General features: G+C 39.8%; 1 protein-coding gene across 1 annotated transcript in view; it reads left to right on the top strand.

Annotated features, from left to right (window-relative positions):
* LOC144272375 (von Willebrand factor D and EGF domain-containing protein-like) overlaps positions 1–19,535 on the top strand; it is a 218,268-nt gene that overhangs the window by 102,217 nt on the left and 96,516 nt on the right. Inside the window, 3 exon segments of the mRNA XM_077830375.1 lie at positions 3,856–3,970; positions 11,182–11,432; positions 13,148–13,367. Coding sequence (XP_077686501.1) covers positions 3,856–3,970; positions 11,182–11,432; positions 13,148–13,367 — 586 coding nt within the window.

Below are 19,535 nucleotides of genomic sequence, written 5' to 3'. Positions count from 1 at the left end.
TGGCAATAATATCTGACTGAATCATACCCAAGGATGTACATGGGGTGCAGTAATTCTTCAGGTTCGCCAATTTCTACAGGCAATTTGTAAAAGGATTTCCTTGCATGGTTACACCCATAATGGTGCATGTAGAAAAGGGGGGCTGGGTTGCCTGGTCCATAGAGGATTAGTCAGCCTTTGATTAATTGAAGAGGTCATTCACCTCGGCATCCATCCTGATTCATCCACCAAGCCATTTACAACTGAGGCTGATGTCTCAAATTTTGCTATAGGTGCTGTATTGTTTCAACACACAAGCCCCACAACCAACTCCATCCTTGTGCCTTTTATTCTCAGAAGCTAACCCTATCGGAAAAAAATATATTTGGGACAAGGAGATACTAGCTATAAATGTAGCTTTCGAGGAGCAGTGCCACCTCCAAGAAGGAGCCTGATTCCCAGTCCAAGTCCTGATGGACCACTAGAATCTGGACTACCTCTGGACTGCTAGACACCTTAACCAACACCAGATCCGCTCGTCCCTTTTCTTCACTCGTTTGACTTTGTGGTAAACTATCATGCAGAGATGAGAAATGGAAAAGCAGATGCCCTATCCCACAAAGACAAATATCTTAAACCTGGTGAAGATCTCTCTACCACCATGCTCAAGGTGTCCAACTTTGTCAATTAGATGATCAACAGCAGTCTTACATCCACCATCCACTCTCTGATAACTCCTTCATAACCCAGATCCACAAGACACTGAACGCTGCAGGCACCCAACCCAACTTCAAGTTCCTATTTTAGAATAACCTCCTTAGTGACAAGGGTTGCACTTACATTCCAGAGGAACTAACTAGGCTTCAAGTATTGAAACAATGCCTGCATTTGCCACTTGTGGACCATTTTGGTCAATTCAAGACCTGGCATCCGGTCTCAAGAAGCTTCGGGTGGCCACTACTATATCAATAGACTTCATTAACTGCCATGATCCGAGGACATTCAGTAATCCTGGTTGCCATCGACCTTCTAACAAAGATGGCCCACTTCATCCTATGCTGTACAGTTCCTACCACACAGGAGACAGCTTGGCTTCTCCTGGAAAATGTTGTCTGCCACCAAAGTTTACCGACAGGCATTATATCAGACTTGGGACCCCAGTTCATCTCCTGATTATGGCAGGAATTTCTCAGACTCCTTGGCATCAAATTCCTCCTATCACATTGTCCACTTATCACCCGCAGATTAATTGGCAAACAGAGAGAGTCAATCAAATCTTGGCACAGTGTCTTCACTGTTTTCTGAGTTATTACAAGAACAACTGGCTTCCCCTGCTGTGCTCTGCTGAATTCGCATGTAACAATAAATTCCATGCCTTAACCCAACATAGCCCATTCTTTACAAACTATGGCTTTCACCCCTAGTTCCGCACAGACATACCTGTAAGTTATCCAGTACCAACCGCTGCAGATTTAGCCTCCCATCTATACAAGTTCACCAGCAGATCAGGGGAACACTTGTAGTTTGCCAAAGAAGCCTATAAACACCATGGGGACCAAGACCGTCAGGCTGCTCCAATCTCGGCATAGGAGACAAGGTGTGGCGCTCTGCCCAGGATCTTAAATCGAGCCACCCATGCGCCAAACTGTCAAAACCTGGGCTCTTTCAGGATTATACAATGAATAAACTCAAAAAGAAAAGGAGTACTTGTGGCACCTTAGAGACTAACCAATTTATTTGAGCATAAGCTTTCGTGAGCTACAGCTTACTTCATTGGATGCATTCAGTGGAAAATACAGTGAGGAGATTTATATACACACAGAACATGAAAAAATGGGTGTTATCATACACACTGTAAGGAGAGTGATCGCTTAAGATGAGCTGTTACCAGCAGGAGAGCGGGGGGAGAGGAGGGAGGGGGAGAAAACCTTTTGTAGTGATAATCAAGGTGGGCCATTTCCAGCAGTTAACAGGAATGTCCGAGGAGCAGTGGGGGGTGGGGGAAATAAACATGGGGAAGTAGTTTTACTTTGTGTAATGAGACATCCACTCCCAGTCTCTATTCAAGCCTAAGTTAATTGTATCCAGTTTGCAAATTAATTCCAATTCAGCAGTCTCTCATTGGAGTCTGTTTTTGAAGTCTTTTTGTTCTAATATTGCGACCTTTCAGTCTGAAATCGAGTGACCAGACAGATTGAAGTGTTCTCTGACTGGTTTATGAATGTTATAATTCTTGACATCTGATTTGTGTCCATTTATTCTTTTACATAGAGACTGTCCAGTTTGACCACATTGCCATGTACATTGGACCACATTGCCATGTCCTGGACCTACCGTTAGAACTCCGTCAGTAGTACTCTGAGAAACTGGGCCCTGAGGAGGCGCTCTTGAAGGGGAGGTACTGTCAGGATTCAGTGCCTGCAGCACAGCCTGTCTCCAGGCAAACATAATGAGGGCAGCTGGCCTCTAGTAGGCTGCTTGACTGGCTACTCCATCTGATTGGTGGGAAGAGTCCACTGACCAGTTCTTAAACCCAGCAGCAGCAGCTCGGTGGTTGTCAAGGGTGTGATAGCTCCTCCTTGTTCTCTGCCCTGCTCCTGCCATGAACGCAACCTTGCCTTACTCCTGGTAATGTAACTCTGATTCCTGACTTTGGCTCTGGCATCTGGGATCCTCAGCTCTGGCATCTGACCTCTGGCTCCAGTTCTGACCCTCAGCTCTGATCCTGACTTCAGCTTTGACCCTTGGCTCTGGTATCTGGCCTTTGATTCTGGCTCTGATGCTGACCTTCTATTCCTGGCTGCCAACTCCTGCTTCAACCACTGGGCATGACTTCCCAGGTCCCAGTCTCTGACGCTGGGTCTCCCACGTGAATGCCTTCACCACTGGAATATTGCGGGGTGAAGCTTCCTCAGCTTTTCTTATTGAAGCCGCTACACGTTGCATGGAATAATCAATGCTCCCTGGGCCAGAGAAAGAGTGAGACTCTATAACCCAGTGATCAGAGCACTTACCTGGGATGTGGGAGAGTCAGGTTTCAATCCCTACTTCAATGACTAATTATTTATACTAAGTGGAACTGCTTCATCAGGAGATATTGAGGGAGATACACCCCAAAAGGATAGGGTTTTGTTTGAAACATATCCAATAACCAGTGCACATAGTCACTATGGAAATTCAACATATGCCCTATATAGAGATGAAGTCCACATCCAATTGACTAAAATTAATGATGTTCACTGGGACTTAGGCTCCTAAGTGACTTAGGTGCATTTGAAAATGTTACTGTTGGTTAAAATAATGTCATGGAAACCTAAAAAATAAAATGTTTCCTTACTACATTTTTATTTCATTCTGTACTGGGTTGTTATTGCCATTGAATTTTATTACTATTATTTCAAAAGGAATGGACAGAAGCACTTCATTTTTTAAAAAACAGAGTAAAATTCCAGAACGTCAAAGTTTTTAGGAAGTGCCCCTTAAGTGTTTTTATGGAGCTTATTTTTTGAGTGTCACCACATAATCATCATATTAGCAAGCCACAGCTGGTGGTAATAATCACATACAGTACATACACATTTCTAGGAAAAAAGCTGTGTTCTATCAAATTTGTCCATGACAGTGACATTGCAAGTTGCCTAGGATAAGACAGACACTGCTACTAGGATCTTGCACTGAAACTGGAAAACTCTTTGGTGTTTCAGCAATGTAAAGATGCACTGGTATTCTCCCTGGGAGACAAAGTGCTAGCATTTAAATTGTTTTTCTCTATTCCTAGAGAAACAGTAGATCATGCTTACCTCAAGCAATTACTAACTGCTAATTTCTGTCATTTTTCTGGTCTTTTTCTTTTTAATTTATTTATTTATTTGGCAGGAAGAGACTAGTAACATAGATGGACTATGCTACAGTGAAGGAGATTCAAGCCCTACTAGTTCATGTCTTCTCTGTGAACCTGACACTTCGAAATTCACGTGGTCTATTAATGAAAGTAAGACAGATTTTTGTAAGATTTACAGGCATTTTGGTAAGAATGCAGTATTACATTCATTAAGTTTTAAACTGGGGCCTGATTCTGTAATCTGTGTGCATTGCCTTCAGTGGGTGTTTTGTGTGCACAAGGAATACAGGATTGTGATTGTGTATATGTGCTACACATATATATGCAAGTTTCTGGTTCTAGGTTGAAACCTGGCAAAACTTCACAGAACTTTAAAAAAACAAAAAAAAAGAAGCCAAATAAACAACCCCCCGAAAACAGGATTTTAGGAACTATCCACACAGCAAACACTTGAGATTTATCATTTCTGCAATACTGAAAACTGTTAGCCAAGGGGCTGCTGGTCCCAAAGACATCCATGCTACTCTCAAGAGTACAGGCTTTAAAGAGAAACCACTCAAGGAAAACAATGTATTTGAAACACCAATGGAAGCAGATTATTTTGGGATTTTAAAATGGGCTATCAGCTAAATTCTTGTAGGTGTTGCACAAAGGTATCTAGGAGAAATCCAACAATCTGAAAGTGGAGCAAAGGGCAGAAAACATCCACCCTTATTCCTCTCCACAAAACCTACAGGTGCCCCTCTGAGGCCCCCATGACAGAAGTCATGGTGAAGGCTTCTGAGGCAACTCCTAGGGATTAAGGCCTGCAGTCTACATTTTTGTGTATGTACCCAAAAACTTGATATAGCCATTACCCAGAAACCCCTTGTGCAGATTATTCATGCTCCTAACAGCAATGATTGTCATGGGTTTATGTTCATGGTCACACGTGTGTGTGCACAGCATTATTATTGAACTGTTGTTGCAATAGATACATGCATTGGTTGCGGAGAGCAATTACATGTAGACCTAGCATTTGATTCTGTGTTGGTCTTCTGTAAACTTGGTCATGTTGTAATGCAAAGGGTCCACCAGAATATTGGGGGGGAACAGACTAAACAAATCATACTATATGTTATCATGTAGAGGATGGCTGAGGGATATCTGTAAATGCAATGGGATCATCTAGAGAACAGCATAAGATTTAGATTTGGATTTCTGATGCCCTAAAGTATTGGAATTGGGATTTTGGTTTAAGCTTTAGTAAAGATAGGAGTCCTTTGTGAAATCTGGTCACAGATCCTTGTTCAACCACCCCAAGTTTCAATAGTGCCAAGGTCCATGATTGGGACTCAGTCCCATGTCCAGAATTGCTGAGACACTTAGAGAAAGTAAATAGAGCGATATTTTATATTCATATATTTGGATAGAATGAAACCCTCCATGTAAATCAAAAACACTCCTCTTTACAATCTGTTTCAGGAACACCTCATTTCGTGTGCCTCTGTTTTTGTTAAAAGAAAAGGAGTACTTGTGGCACCTTAGAGACTAACCAATTTATTTGAGCATGAGCTTTCGTGAGCTAGAGCTCACTTCATCAGATGCATACCTGTAAGACAGACTAACACGGCTGTTACTCTGAAACCTGTAAGACAGACTAACACGGCTGTTACTCTGAAATCTGTTTTTGTTACTTCCTCTTGTAACTCTCCATCCAATTAACACCTTTTGTGTTTATCTGCAACTGCATACCCATTGAGCATGCCATTGATTGCTTCTGGCATAACCTTTATGGGCTTAGTTGTTTTGAGTGTTTGTGACATAAAAGATAAATGAATAATAAATAGAAGCTTTCAGCAGTTATGCCATGACAGTCTGCTGGACAAGCAACTTAGGTTTGATAGCACAGCAAAGACAAATGGAGAATCCTATTTAAATAATTGCATAATGTAAGACATGCTTTGGAAAGCAAAGGCTGAAAAATTGATACTCAAGAATAAAAGGATAGTGCTGATTCTGCTCCACATGCTGTTTACCAAAATTTATTGCAAAGATGCATCCAGTTCTTATGAGAGATATAGATTTAAAATACCAGACTATGAAATGAAATTACTCTTCATATATATTGGAGGGTTACTCAAAGCTAAACATACCTATGAATGAATTCCATTATGACATGATTCTTTTAAACATAAAAAAATGTAAACTTGTACTGGTGTTTAAAAGAGAGAAAGGATGGGTTTGAGTTTAAGACACTGAACTAGGACTCTGGAGGTCAGGTCAAATGCCCAGCTTTGCTACAGACTTGCTGTGTTACCTCAGGCAAGTGAATTAACTTCTCTATGTCTCAGTATACAATTTTTATAGTTGGGATAATAATTCCTTTCTCCCACCCTTTGTCTTATCTATTTCAATTGTAAGATCTTAGGGGTAGGGTCTGTCTCTTATTTTGTGTTTGTACAGTGCCTCGCTACAAGGGGCTTTAATTTAGGCATCTAGTCACTACTGAAGTACAATAATAATGTATATGAGATCAAATTGTGATACCTTTAATCATGTTGACAAGCACCTTATTCCTCAAGATACCCATTGAAATCCATGGAACTACTCAAGGAGCAAGGTAGTACTGAAGTCATGAGTTAATGGTATCAGAAACGGTTCAATGGGCTGGTTGTTTAATTTACAATACTTTTTCTCAAAGTTACCTGTTCAATTCATTTGTCATTCATCAATTTGGCAATTAGATTACTTAAATTTAAAATATGAATTACATATGCTGTAAGTATACACATATATTTGTATGTAGTTATAATTTTTCTTGTCTTCAATGCCTATAATACACCCCTGGAAACAAACAAGTTTCAAATTCAGATACAGTCAACTAGTATGCAAAGAAATCATCTTTAATCACACATTCACAGATGTATACAAGGCATGTAGACATAGAGATTTATTGTATACTTCAATATGCAATTTTTCTTACAATAGATAAAAATATTAAAAATCCCTGAAAATAATTAAACCTCAGAAATCAAGGTGATATTTGACTGATGAAGTGAAGGGACAGTATCCTCTTCAGAACTCTGAAATGCTATTGCATTCATTTTGTTGTAACTGATCTTTCCTCTTCCAGGTAAAGAGGATTTGTTTCAATTTATTTCCTTTGTGCTCCTTATAAGGTAGATCCAACCACGTGGGCAATATTCACTCATCCCTTGAAAAAGGTTTGCATTTGCAAATCACAGCATCAGGCTTACAAGAGCTTGCAGCGTTGCTTTCTGAATTTGTTACTTTAAACCTCTTACTATAATATCCTGTCCTGCATGTTTTCACAAGTAATACGAATGTGTTGTCATTTTCTGACTTCTACATTCTCAGTCTAGCAGTGTGTGTAATTCCACGGACAAGTAAATGGTCAAAAGGTAAGGGAGGTGTCATTTGACACATAAAAATATATGTATAGAATTATAATTTCAGTGATGTCATCCTCTGTGGTGTGGTGGGAGGGACTCACTGCATCCCCCCAGTTCCAGGTCCTACGGTTGATGGAAATTTTGATAATACAGTGTCATCAGAAACAGATCAACTTGGGTGTCATTTAAAGCCCTTTCTCCCAGGAGCAGATGGTATGAAACATAACAAACACAGAACAATTATATAGATATATATTCAAGAAAACGTGTAAAATATAATTTAAAAATTGTTTTTAACAGTCATGTCAAAATGCAGCCCTCACAAAATTAAACTGTGAGCCTTGATCGACAAGTGTGCCATCAGTTAATGCTCAGAACATGATACCTGATCATTTTTTAGTGTTTCAGATTACTGTATATGGTAGGAGAGCTTCAAAGTGATTTGCCATCATCAGCAAAAGAGAATTGGTTCAGTGGTAAAGATGATCAGCTTTGTTTATTATGCCAAAAGAATTATAATGAGGCACTGGTTAAGACATCAGCAACCAGCCAGAAATTTCTGGAATCCATCCACAAACGGTATGCACATAATTACCTGACATACATTACACAACTTAATTAGTTACAATCCCAAAGTAATTTATCACAGAATTTTTGTTTTTACTTTGGTCTTGATCATTTTTAGGCATCAATGGGGAGATGAAATGTAATGACTAGGAACTGAATCTTTGGAGAATATGACCACAGAGGACCTGGTTACACACAACTCTCAGTGGCACTTTACATGCTATAAGAAGTACACCCATAAACTGAATCTGGCCAGATTGGAGAGGAAAACAGCAAGCACCAGGAAACATTTGAAGATGATGGGACAAGCGTCAGTTGTGGGCAAAACTCACTTTATACTAGGTCATTTTGGGAAGACATTTTGGGAAGACATCTACATCTTCTGCAGTAAGCCAGAAGCCTGAAGGCACCCATTAAGCACAGTTTCAACATGTGAGACAGATGAGAAACTGTATGAAGCTGTCACTTGTAGTGAGACAACCCTAGAACTCCATCAAATTTTGAATGAATCATTAACTGTAGCTGGATGACTTTCTCAGTAGTAACCAAGCAGCATTTTAGGTGCTGTTTAATGCCAAGAAAGGGCAATTTTAAAGCTACAAAATGAGATTACTCACACTGGCAACACATTTGTATATGACAGAACTGAGCTTATTAATATGATGAAAGCAGTCTTCTGTGATGAGATAGCTAAATATGTCAGATGAATGGATATCTTGGGTAATGAATGAACGAAGCCTCCAAAACCCAAATAATTATCCAAGACTCCATCAATCTATGGGCACCAATCAAGAAGAACAGACTTAAACTGGGCTCTAGTGCAAAGAAGAAAGTCAGACTGAAGGTGTCAGGGACTATTACAGAGCTAATCACAGATAGGTCATTGTTTGCTTTTCGTGTCCAGATCTCAGCATGATGTTGTTCTACATGAGACTTGGGAGAATATGAGTTTTCGGTGGTTGCATGATTGATGTTCAAATATGACAGAACAATGCACATAACAGACAAAAAGCAAACTAATGGACATCTCACATGATCTTCCTAAGCCAGTGTCTACTGACAACATGATGGGTACTTTATGTCAGCAGAGGCCTTTCAGCATGGATGGTATGCCTGAGTACAAGCTCTCAACAAACTAGAAACTGTTAACGCCTGCTGAGATTTGGCTGAATACTTCATTAGGATGCCACAGAGAAAATACTGGATCGATGACATAGTCCACCTCGTGTTTGACATGCAGGCAGAGGAATCAATTAAAAATACTCCATGGTATTTTACCTGTCCAGTACAAAATCATTGGCTCATCAAACATATCCAATGTCACATTGAAGAAACTACTCTCTCATACTCACAGGAAGGTCGAGTTAACTGCACACCTTGCAGGAATTGCTCAAAGAATTTCATTGTTGCGTGGCATAAGGAAGCTGCTGCCTTGCACTTTTCCTTGAAGTTTCTTCATAGTTCCCATGAGGAGGCTGACACTAAAATTATCTTGCCATCAATGCCAGAGACAGTGGTGCTACTAAACTCTGGATTTTTTGCACAAGTCACAGATGTTCTAGTGCTCTCTGTGAGATGCTCCCAAGACTTCAGCTTTTGTGCCTGCTGCTGGGGAGCAGAACCTTTTATATACCTCAGGGATGTGTTCCTATCACTCGGATCATTAAAAGCTACCACACTGCCAGGTTTCCACACCCTTTCAGGGTATGACCACTACTGGAAGGTTGGTTGGGAAGACCAAATTGTCTTACTGGAAGGCAGTTGATTCAGCCTCCAATGTCTCTTTCCTCACTCTGAAGGTGCACAGAATGGCTGAGACAGTTCCTGATGAGGTCATAAATGAACCGTAGGCATTTATATGCCAAAGCTTACCATTTGAAGACCAGCATTCCAACACTTGCAGAGCAATGTTAGTGGATGTTTTCCAAGAAGTAGACAGACAGCAAAAAATTGCCATGATGGGGGATGCATTTATACCTGCTATCAAGAGAGCAAATTATCAAGCAGGGGAGAGGCTCTGGAATGATCAAGCACATCCAAAACTACCCTTCCCTATCGAGCACAGATGGGTCTTGGAGGACGGACTGATCACACCTGTTATGTGTGAAATACCATGCGCTCCCGAATCAATCCTTCAGCTAATCAAACGCTCCTGTGCAAAGACCAGGTACTCATGACCCTGCAAATGTTTGGCCAGCTGCCTGCCTTGTACAAAGATGTGTGCATCCGGCTGAGACGAGGATCAGCATGATGTGTCTAGCTATGATGCCCTAAACTCAGATGACACTGCTGATGACTTTGATGAATAAATGTTTTCAGTCCTGCATGTCAAGGCTAACTTCCCTAGGATTACCAAAGATCAATGTCTTTTTTATGTAAGCAGTGCATCTCTGTGTTAAAATATAATTAAATAAACATTGATTTTTAAACATTGTCTTGAATATATATCTACATAATTGTTCTGGATATGTCATATTTGCCACTATGTTTGTAGGAGAAAGGGCTTACGAATGATACCCAACTCGACCCATTTCCAATGACACTGTATTATTAAAATTTCCACAAACTGGAGGATCTACAACTGGAAGCCCTGGGGGATAATGAGTCCCCTCCTCACCATGCCACAGAGGATGACACCATTTTTATGAATCAAATAACACCTCCCTTACCTTTCTATCACTAACTTGCCCACAGAATGAGATTTTACTACTTTGAACTCCCAGACTATGTTATAGTGCTGAGCTTCACTCCAATAGTCACTAAAGCTCAACAACCTCACTAATCCACATACTTTATAACACACACACAAATCCCACTTATTAATATCAATGTATGGCTGATTGCTTCAGGGAGCTCTCATATTCCTAAGACTTCATTATATATATTACCAAATATACAAGTGCTATTATTAGCAGCAACTGGATGTTCCAGCCAAGATTTGTGCCCCATTGTGGTAAGTCCTGTCTGATGCATAGTTAGAAACAGGGCGATCACATTATAAATAGAGCTGCATGAGCCATACATATAGAAACAGCTGGCTGAAGTTTCAGTACTTTCAGGTCTTTGCCCCTATTAGAACTACAGTTACCACTTCAGGTAAGAGATGGGGAAAGGGAAGCAGTGGACGGGTATAATTTCATATTGGGACTGCTCCCATATGTCCGACGAATCACAAAAATGATGAAGGTTCCATATGAGTGATGAACCAGTTAGAATGGAGGAGGTTGTGCTTTCTGATGGAGTACAGCACTTTGTTATCTCTGACATCTACTTTACTCTTATCATCAGCTTTAGTTCACTTAGTCTATTTACCACATTACTTAAAAAAATCTGCCCTGTGAATATTTAAATTGCAGAAGTCTGAATGTACATAATCGTTGTCTCGTTTCTGCTTTTTAGACAATCTACCTCCTGTGTTCCAAGTCCCTTCCAGCCAGCTGCTGACGTTTATTGGTGAGAATTTTGTTTACCAGTTAATAGCAGTGGATCCTGAAGGGTCGGCAGTGCTATTCATCTTAGAGGCTGGGCCACAGGATGCCACGCTGTCTCCTGCTGGCCTTCTTATCTGGAAAGTCGATTTGGAAGAACCGCAGATCTTTGAATTCTCTGTGTCAGATGAATGCAAAGCACAAAGCAGATACTCTGTAGAGGTAGGAGGGGAACGTTAAGAAAAAAAAACTGTTTATCATGCTATTGGTTTAGTGCAGTTTCCATTATGGCTAATAATTTGTTACTGTCTTAAAAACTGAGACTTCAGCTATTTCTTAGTAAGTGCATATAATCCAGTATGGCAGTAATGATCAATTAATCAAATAAATATCTCTGAGAGCATAGAACCAATATATACAATGAACAGGAGCAGGTTCTATTGATTGCTATTTGAAAGAACACTCTTGCACAGCCTCTTAATAGTACATTAATCGGCTTTAACATTCACAGTCTGCATTTGGATCTTTGAAAAAAGCACATAACATAAAAGACCAAGTTTTAGCTCTAAAGGGGAGATTATAACTCATTCTCAATTATATCTTTAGAGGGTACCTTGCTCTTATGTCATTACTCCACTTTTGGTTTCTCGTACATTGTTTTGTCTTTATTGTAAGGTGCTACATTAATCCTGTGATAGCATGAGCTAATGAGATGAATGAGGTGGGGTGCGGACTCTTAATATTAGAGCAGTTTTGCTAATAATGGATAATTGTTGGAGATGCTAATGAGACTCACATGCCTAACAAAGTTTTAGCCAAAATAATCATCTGTAGAGTTCTTAAACAAATGGGGAAACTATAACTTAGTTATCAGAGGGGTAGCCGTGTTAGTCTGGATCTGTAAAAGCAGCAAAGAGTCCTGTGGCACCTTATAGACTAACAGATGTATTGGTTGTTACTGTGATGGGTGTATTAGAAATGTATAGCTAGATTTTATAGAGAGAATGTTTCTTTATTAAAATTCTTTGAAATCTTGTCTTTGCAAGTACACAGCATAACTGCACTTGAAGCTGTTCTCTTTACTTGGAATAGAGACTATCTAGGGAATGCATGCCTGCAAAGACATTTGTTAAAGAATTAGTGGTTAACACTAAAGGCAGGCAAGCAGTTTAAAAGATTATTTATTTCTTCATTCAAAACTAAGGAACTAAGGAATTCTGCCCTCAGATACTCAATAACAATTGCTATTGTAGCCAACAGGAATTTTGTTTGCATATTTGAGGTTAGACTGTGCCCCTAAATGATGGAAGCTAAAATCCAGCTTTCAATAGTATAAATAAAAAGCCTTCACTGTGAGACTAGCTCTATGGAAATAGTACATTGGTTAGAAGGAAGTTTTTATTAGTAATGGATGGGAAACAGATTTCAAAAAAAATTTGCATCCCAAATTGGGATAAAAGTCAAAATCTCAAAAATTTTCACTCATTTACAAAACAACAACAAACATCAAAATATCTTGTTATATTAATTTCTATACGTTTTATGTTCATTACAGCCTTTCCTTCTTTTTAACCTTGTTTTATTATAAATTAAGTCAAATTCCTAGATGCAAAGTTGTTTTTAATGAAAAATGTCATTAAATGCTTTAAAAATGTTAAAATTGGACATTGACAATTTTGACATTTTTTGCAACATTTTTTTCAAGTCAAAAAATTCATCAAAACCAGTGCTTTCCAGCAAACAGTTTAGCTTTCAACAAATCAGCATTTTTCATCAAAAGAAGTGTTGTTGACATGTTCCTGACAACTCTACTTTTTATAATAATGTATCATGAGTTTGCATTTCAAGTCAAACCTTAAAAGGTAGCTAGATGCACCTTTTCTCTGTGATTATTCAATAGGAGAAACATATTTATGACTCCCTTTTGCCTTCTCCAGGTTTTAGTGAAGCCTTGCAGCTGCATGAATGGTGGATCATGTGTTACCAATATTAACTTCCCTCCAGGAATTGGTGAATATCTCTGCATATGCCCCAGTGGATTTGATGGGAACTTTTGCCAGGAAAATATAAATGACTGAAAACCAAACTCATGTGGGAGTGGCATTTGCATGAACAGTGTAGATAGCTACATTTGTAAATGTCCAGCTGGTTTAAAAGGTAACACATCACTGCTTCTAACTCCTATTTGATCTGATAAGGAGTGTGGGGTTTTCAAACGCAGTGTAGGATGTCCACAAACATCTGTCAAGTGGGCTGCATGAATCCTCTCTCTGCTGCCATCACTCCCTTTCTTAGCTTAAGGCATGTGGACAGCCATTGGTTGTCGGTGCTGAGGGAATCAAGCAACCGAAAGCTCCAGCCCATTGAAATCAGAGTGGAGCCTGTGGTGTTATGAACTGTTCTGACCTCAGTTCATCTCCTTCTAACTCCCACTCAGTCATCCAAGCAAGAGAGCTGGGAAGCCCAGAACAGGCAGGTGGTCATCTTTATGGGCTTCCGGGGCTGCACTAAGCTGAACCAAGGAGCATTGTCAATGCTGTCCGAGAAGGAGCAGAAAGGGGGCAGAACTGAAAATGGGTGATAGAAAGGCGACTGGAAAGGAGATGACTGATGTTGGGAGAGAGGGAAGAAGAGCTGAAAAGGGCATGAGAGAGATTAAGAGGTTTATTGTTGTAGCAGAACCACACTACCCTACCTGAAGCTTCATTAGTCATCGGGCCTTCGTCAGGCGTAACACCTCTGGGATTCCCAGACATCTTGCTCGCACAGTGTACTCTTCTCTGCCTGGCTAGCCATCTCTTCTGACCCCCATGTAGGACATACAGAGCCATTGTCTCACCTCTTCCTGGTCACCTTTTTGGGTATCTGCTGCTGCAGATGGTGATAAACAAGCGGCAATGCACATTCATGACAGCACAAGCGCTGCAACTGTGGATGGCTCTCATGCAGATGGCATAAAGGAGAAAGACGTATTTGACCTTTCATTTACCAGGAGCAAGAAACTGTGGGGGCAGGGTGAGACTTGAAAGCACATGAGGGAAGGAATGAGAGAATGCAATGCAGGGACAGACACAGATGGGAAGTTGCAGGAAATGCAATGAAAGGAAAGAATGAGGTAAAAGACTGAAACATGGAAAGAGATAGCATAAGCATCAAACAAACAGTGTAGGCTAAAGGACAGACATAGCTGAACCTCCTACAAAGGATTTAGGCCTTTGGTTTTGATTTGCAGTGAATAGTTCAATCACTTGTACAAGTGAGCAGGTAGATGCAGGAGGAATTTCCATCTCTAGCTGTTATAAAGCAGATCTTCACCTGGTATAAATTGTTACAGTTTGATTAAAGCCAACAAAGTACACAGATCTACACCCGCTGTGAACCAGGCCTGGTGACTTTTTATGATCCTATGATCTCTTTTTCTGTTTTAAGTGGTTTTGCTGTTACAGTAATTTTGGGCATGGGCATAATTCTACACTCTTTGAGAGGATACTTAAATAAACCCTGGAGTGTTTGCTGACAAACCAAAGTGGTCTCAGAGGAGTATTTACAATACAAAATAGTACATGTACCAAATTGCTAAAATTACTTATCTCAGATGATATGCCTCTGTCATTTTCATTTTAAGGTATAAGTTAGAGAAAGATAAAACTAAGCCAGCCAGCTACACGCATAACTTCCTGTTGCTCATAAAAAGATTCAAGTCAGTTGCTTACTCTGGCTAATTGGAAATATTGAGATGTTGTTGAAAAACTAGAGTGTGAAAGCACATGAGAAACCTTACAAAGAGATTAAACAAAATGGACAGTACACATTGTGTTGGGAATGCACTTTACAGAAGTTCTTATTGTTTTGATATTTTGCGTGTCATAGCAGGAACTTTCTTCAAGAATGTTAATATACGGTGCAAGCCAATTTCAAGAATAGAAAAAGAACTAGAGAAATGTGAAAAAATTGAATTTAAATGTTTGCACCAGATAAGAAACCTTGTTGAATGAAGTCACTTATTTATTGGTAGAATAACTACAACACCACAGTGGCAGCAAAAGCTTCCTCCAATATGGCTCACCCCTCTTCTCACCAAGTCTTCAAATACTTATTCCTTTGCATCGCCCCTGATGCTACTAATATGGTAGCCATTTATAGCTCTGGAACAAAACCACTCAGGTGCCTCTGTGTTTCACAAAGTCTGCTGAATCAGCCATCAAAGAGTAACAACTTTCAGTTGCTGTCAAACCATGCCAGATTAAAATCTGTTGTCTAGTGATGAAAGGTCATTACCATTCTTGAGCCTGTGTCTCCTGGAACTAAACCACGTGTCAATGTGGATACTCACAAGTTCCGTACTGAAAGTTGCACTCCACTTTCAAAAATTGAAACAATCAAGTTCAGACATAAAACACACCCTAATGAAATAGTAGTGGTTGCTGTACACTAGAAAACTGCTGCCCTAGTGTTGGAAAGGTGACTAAAAGTGGGGTCAGAATGCCCAAATGCACAGTAGGCCCATGGAAGAACCTGACTTCAGTTTAGGAGGGAGGAATATCCATTTTCAGCCAAAGCCAGCCAACAGATTTTACTAAACCCGTCTGAAAACCGAAGAACAGTCATGCAAACCCACACCCTCTCTTTCAGCAATTCCCTCACTGCTCCTGCTTGTTTTCTTCTAAGCAACTGACAACTGTAAAGTTGCAGCAGGAATGAAGAAAGATATTTCTTACTGAGACATGACAACTTATATTTTTGAGGCTAAAAAACAGCCTAGGATTCCCTTTGCTGGCACACAAAGAAAGCACACACATATTCATGCTATAACCCAGGATCTTCTTTCTCAGCTTCCTTCGTAGCAAACTATGCACTAGCAAATAAGATCCTGGGGGGCATCTCAGCCCCCTTCCGCCTCTCTCCCCACCCCTCCACCCATGCTGTTAAAGCTCTGTCAAAGCACTTCACCAGGCTACATACATTGTACAAACTCCAGTGTTTTAGTTGGAAACTGGCATTCTCACTGCAAGTTCTGGAGTAGGGAACAGGGAGGGGGAAGTAATATGCCAACTCCTTAAATAAAATAAATGGGATTGCAAAAGAGTGGGGGCTAAAATGGCGGGGGCAATCCAATAGGCAAGTCAGCAATACTGTATATTGATCAGTATTAGGTTACGCCTCATCTAATATCTTCATTAATGTTCAAGAAGATGGAGTAAATGACATGTTAATGAAATTCACCAATGACCCAAAATGTAGAAGGATACATGAACAGCAGTGCGGAGTGAGAAAGGGCTTAGAGAAAGTTAAAAACATGGGCAGAAAGTAAATTAAATGAGACGTGGAAAAATGCAAGCCAATGTATTCGGGGACAGCAAATTCAGATAGTAAGTGAGAGAAAGAAATCTTGAAAGAAACCTGCTATGTGAGACTGAGTATGGAAAAGAAATTTAGAAAGGGAAAGTGTAGGATGAATATCTAAAATATACCCTAAGAGTGAAGCTGATTGGAATCTTCTATTTGGCTGGAGAATATAGTCTCCCAAGGAGAGTGTGAGAAACCTCATTACTAGGGACTTTTAAAACTGGGTTTGATAAAACATTCAGAAACATAGTATAGGGAACAATTCTTCACTGGGCCCAGGGAGATGGATTAATTGACTGTGGGCCTGATTCTGATTTCATTTTCACCGGCATTAATCAGGAGTAACTCTAGTGAAGTCAATGAGCCTGATTCTCCACTGAGTTGCACCAGTTTTATCCTGCTGCACTCATTCATGTGGAGAGTCAGACCCATTGGTGTTATATTAGTATATGAGAATAAAGACCTATGAGTCCATGTGAACCAGCTTGTCTTCATAAACAGCTTGCTGCTTAAAAATCCTTATGGGATATTTTCAGTATGATTTAAAGAACACTTTGCTTCTACTTATATTTTGTTGGGACAATGGATAAACAGCAGATTGAAGAATAGCTAACACTTAATAATATGTTATTATCATGACTATAAAGCCATGGATGTATGATTCATGTCTGTTGAAGGACACACCAGGTTTCACTGATCACATTTTTTTCTTGGACATTTATATGCAATATACATTATTTTTGCTGTATTTTCCTGACCAAAAAATACTTAAAAAAACAAACAAACAAGCAAACAAACAAACAAAGCAACAACAAAATAAAGAAATAATTGAGTAAAACAGAAATACATCTCAATGTTTTAATAGCAGGTGAAAAATTATAAGCAAGTGAAGCTTAAAACCAGCTGGGAGGTAGATGATTTTACTTCAGGGCAGGTTCTGTGACAACAATATAAGCTCATCCTGGATGTTGTGTTTATGTCTCAATTCCCCAGAAAGCCATCAATAATCTAATGAGAAGGCAATGCTATCATGCTCAAGTGACAACACCATTTTAGCAACAAATCTTTACAAAGGATAGTGAACAGGTAGTAGAAGCAAAATGTTAACTCTTTTGAGAGTTTCCCAAATGCCACTTCTAGAGAAATACAGGATGCATTGTTAAGTAGCTGTGATCCAAGTGAATTATATCCCTGCATTCCTGAGCGTAACATCAGAGTCTCAGGGCTTGTCTACACTACCACTTAAATCAATGCAATTTACATCGCTCAGGGTGTGAAAAAGCCACTTCCCTGAGTGATGCAAGTTACGTCAACTTAAAGTGGTGTCCACACTGTGCTATGTCAGTGGGAAATGCTCTCCAGCCAACATAGCTTCCGCCTCTCATTGAGATGGAGTAATTATGCGAATGGGAGAGCGCTCTCCCATCAGCATAGCGTGTCTTCACTAGATGCGCTACAGCGGCACAGCTGCATTGGTGCAGCTGTGCCAATGTAGCACGGTAGCGTAGACTAGCCTTCAGTGAGCGTGGAAGTGAGAATGGGAATAGACATGGGCAGGAGCTTCTGAAAAGTTTGGGGAAAGTGCCTTCTATCTATCTCAATTCACATCACAAATATTAATTCATTTCCCTTCAACACGAATATTGTCCTCTCTCTACTGATGACAAAACCAAAAAACCTCAATATCCACTGACTGGGAATAGAACCCAGGTATCTAGAATCCAACCTCAAGTGCAGTAACTTAATTACAAAACCACCATGGATCCATCTATGAAATGAATAGTCCCTTAATTATTTTTAGAAGCCTTTTCTAATTTTATACTATTTCTCCAGTAATGGAACAAACTTTAGTTTCTCTTACACTACATAATACTCCCAGAATCCCTCAGTGATATTATAGCCCTATAATTCAAAATGGTCAGTTACTTATTCTTCAGTATATTTAATAGGATCACACTCAAGAGTTTGGTCCTGCATCCCTCAGTGGGTCATTTCTCCGTAAATACAAGGAGAAGGATATTTCCCTTCTCAGAGTTTCGTTGTTTTTTCTCTCTCAAGAGATGAGGGAGCACGGTTTGCACAACAACAGCAGCACTTTCAGCCTCCACATCTGTCGAGGGACCCATTTGAGGCCAGCATAATCTGTCCAGAGTCCTTGTTGCTATTATTTGTATTGTAGCCCTGCCCAGAGGCACCAATCAGAATTGAGGCCCAACTGTTCTAGTGACCCTACACACACAGTAATACACAGTCCCTGTCCCAAACACCTTTCAGTGATACCACTTCTTCTGCTTCCCCACCACGCCTAGGCCATGATATGCTACAAACTTTCTGGATACTCCACCTGAACCTTAGCTACCTTGTCCATATGCCCCTGAGATGGTCAGGTGCTATTTTAAGCCCAATGCCATTACCAGTGATATTAACATATCATCTTTACGTTATTATTAAAGTAAAATACATTTTTAAAGTCTGATTCAACTTTTCATTTACATTGTTTGCCTTTTGCAATTTTCTCAACACAGATTACTCAGGATCACTTTATTTATTGGATGGTCAGTTTAACTAGATGGTCAGTTTCCTTTTTAGGTTCCCCTGAACTGGTCTAGTGCTGTAAATTTGGGGATGTAAAGACTGCAGAGAATGCAAGACGCACACTCTATTTGAGTTTTACAGTCGTTTATTATTTTAGAACACTTAAACTCTGCCCCAAATTTGCTTTGAGCGTCTCCCTTTAAATTACATTATAAGAACAGAGCATGAAAATTTCCAAAAACCATCTGGTTGTTTTGTAAGATTTGTTCCAAGCAAACCCTATCGGGTTGACAAGCAACAAGCTGTTAATAATATGGCTCAAATAGAAAACAACAGCACAATACATCAGAACATGGCTCTCAACATGCTAAAGTCCAAATGGTGACACTGAATTTTTAAATAAATGGCAAAGATCTCAGATAAATGACATAAAAAGAAAAAAAA

The sequence above is a fragment of the Eretmochelys imbricata genome, chromosome 11 (genome assembly GCF_965152235.1).
Source record: "Eretmochelys imbricata isolate rEreImb1 chromosome 11, rEreImb1.hap1, whole genome shotgun sequence".
Classification (NCBI taxonomy): Eukaryota; Metazoa; Chordata; order Testudines; family Cheloniidae; genus Eretmochelys; species Eretmochelys imbricata.
The sequence above is the reverse complement of the archived record's forward strand: the minus strand, read 5'-3'. Positions and strand labels throughout refer to the sequence as shown.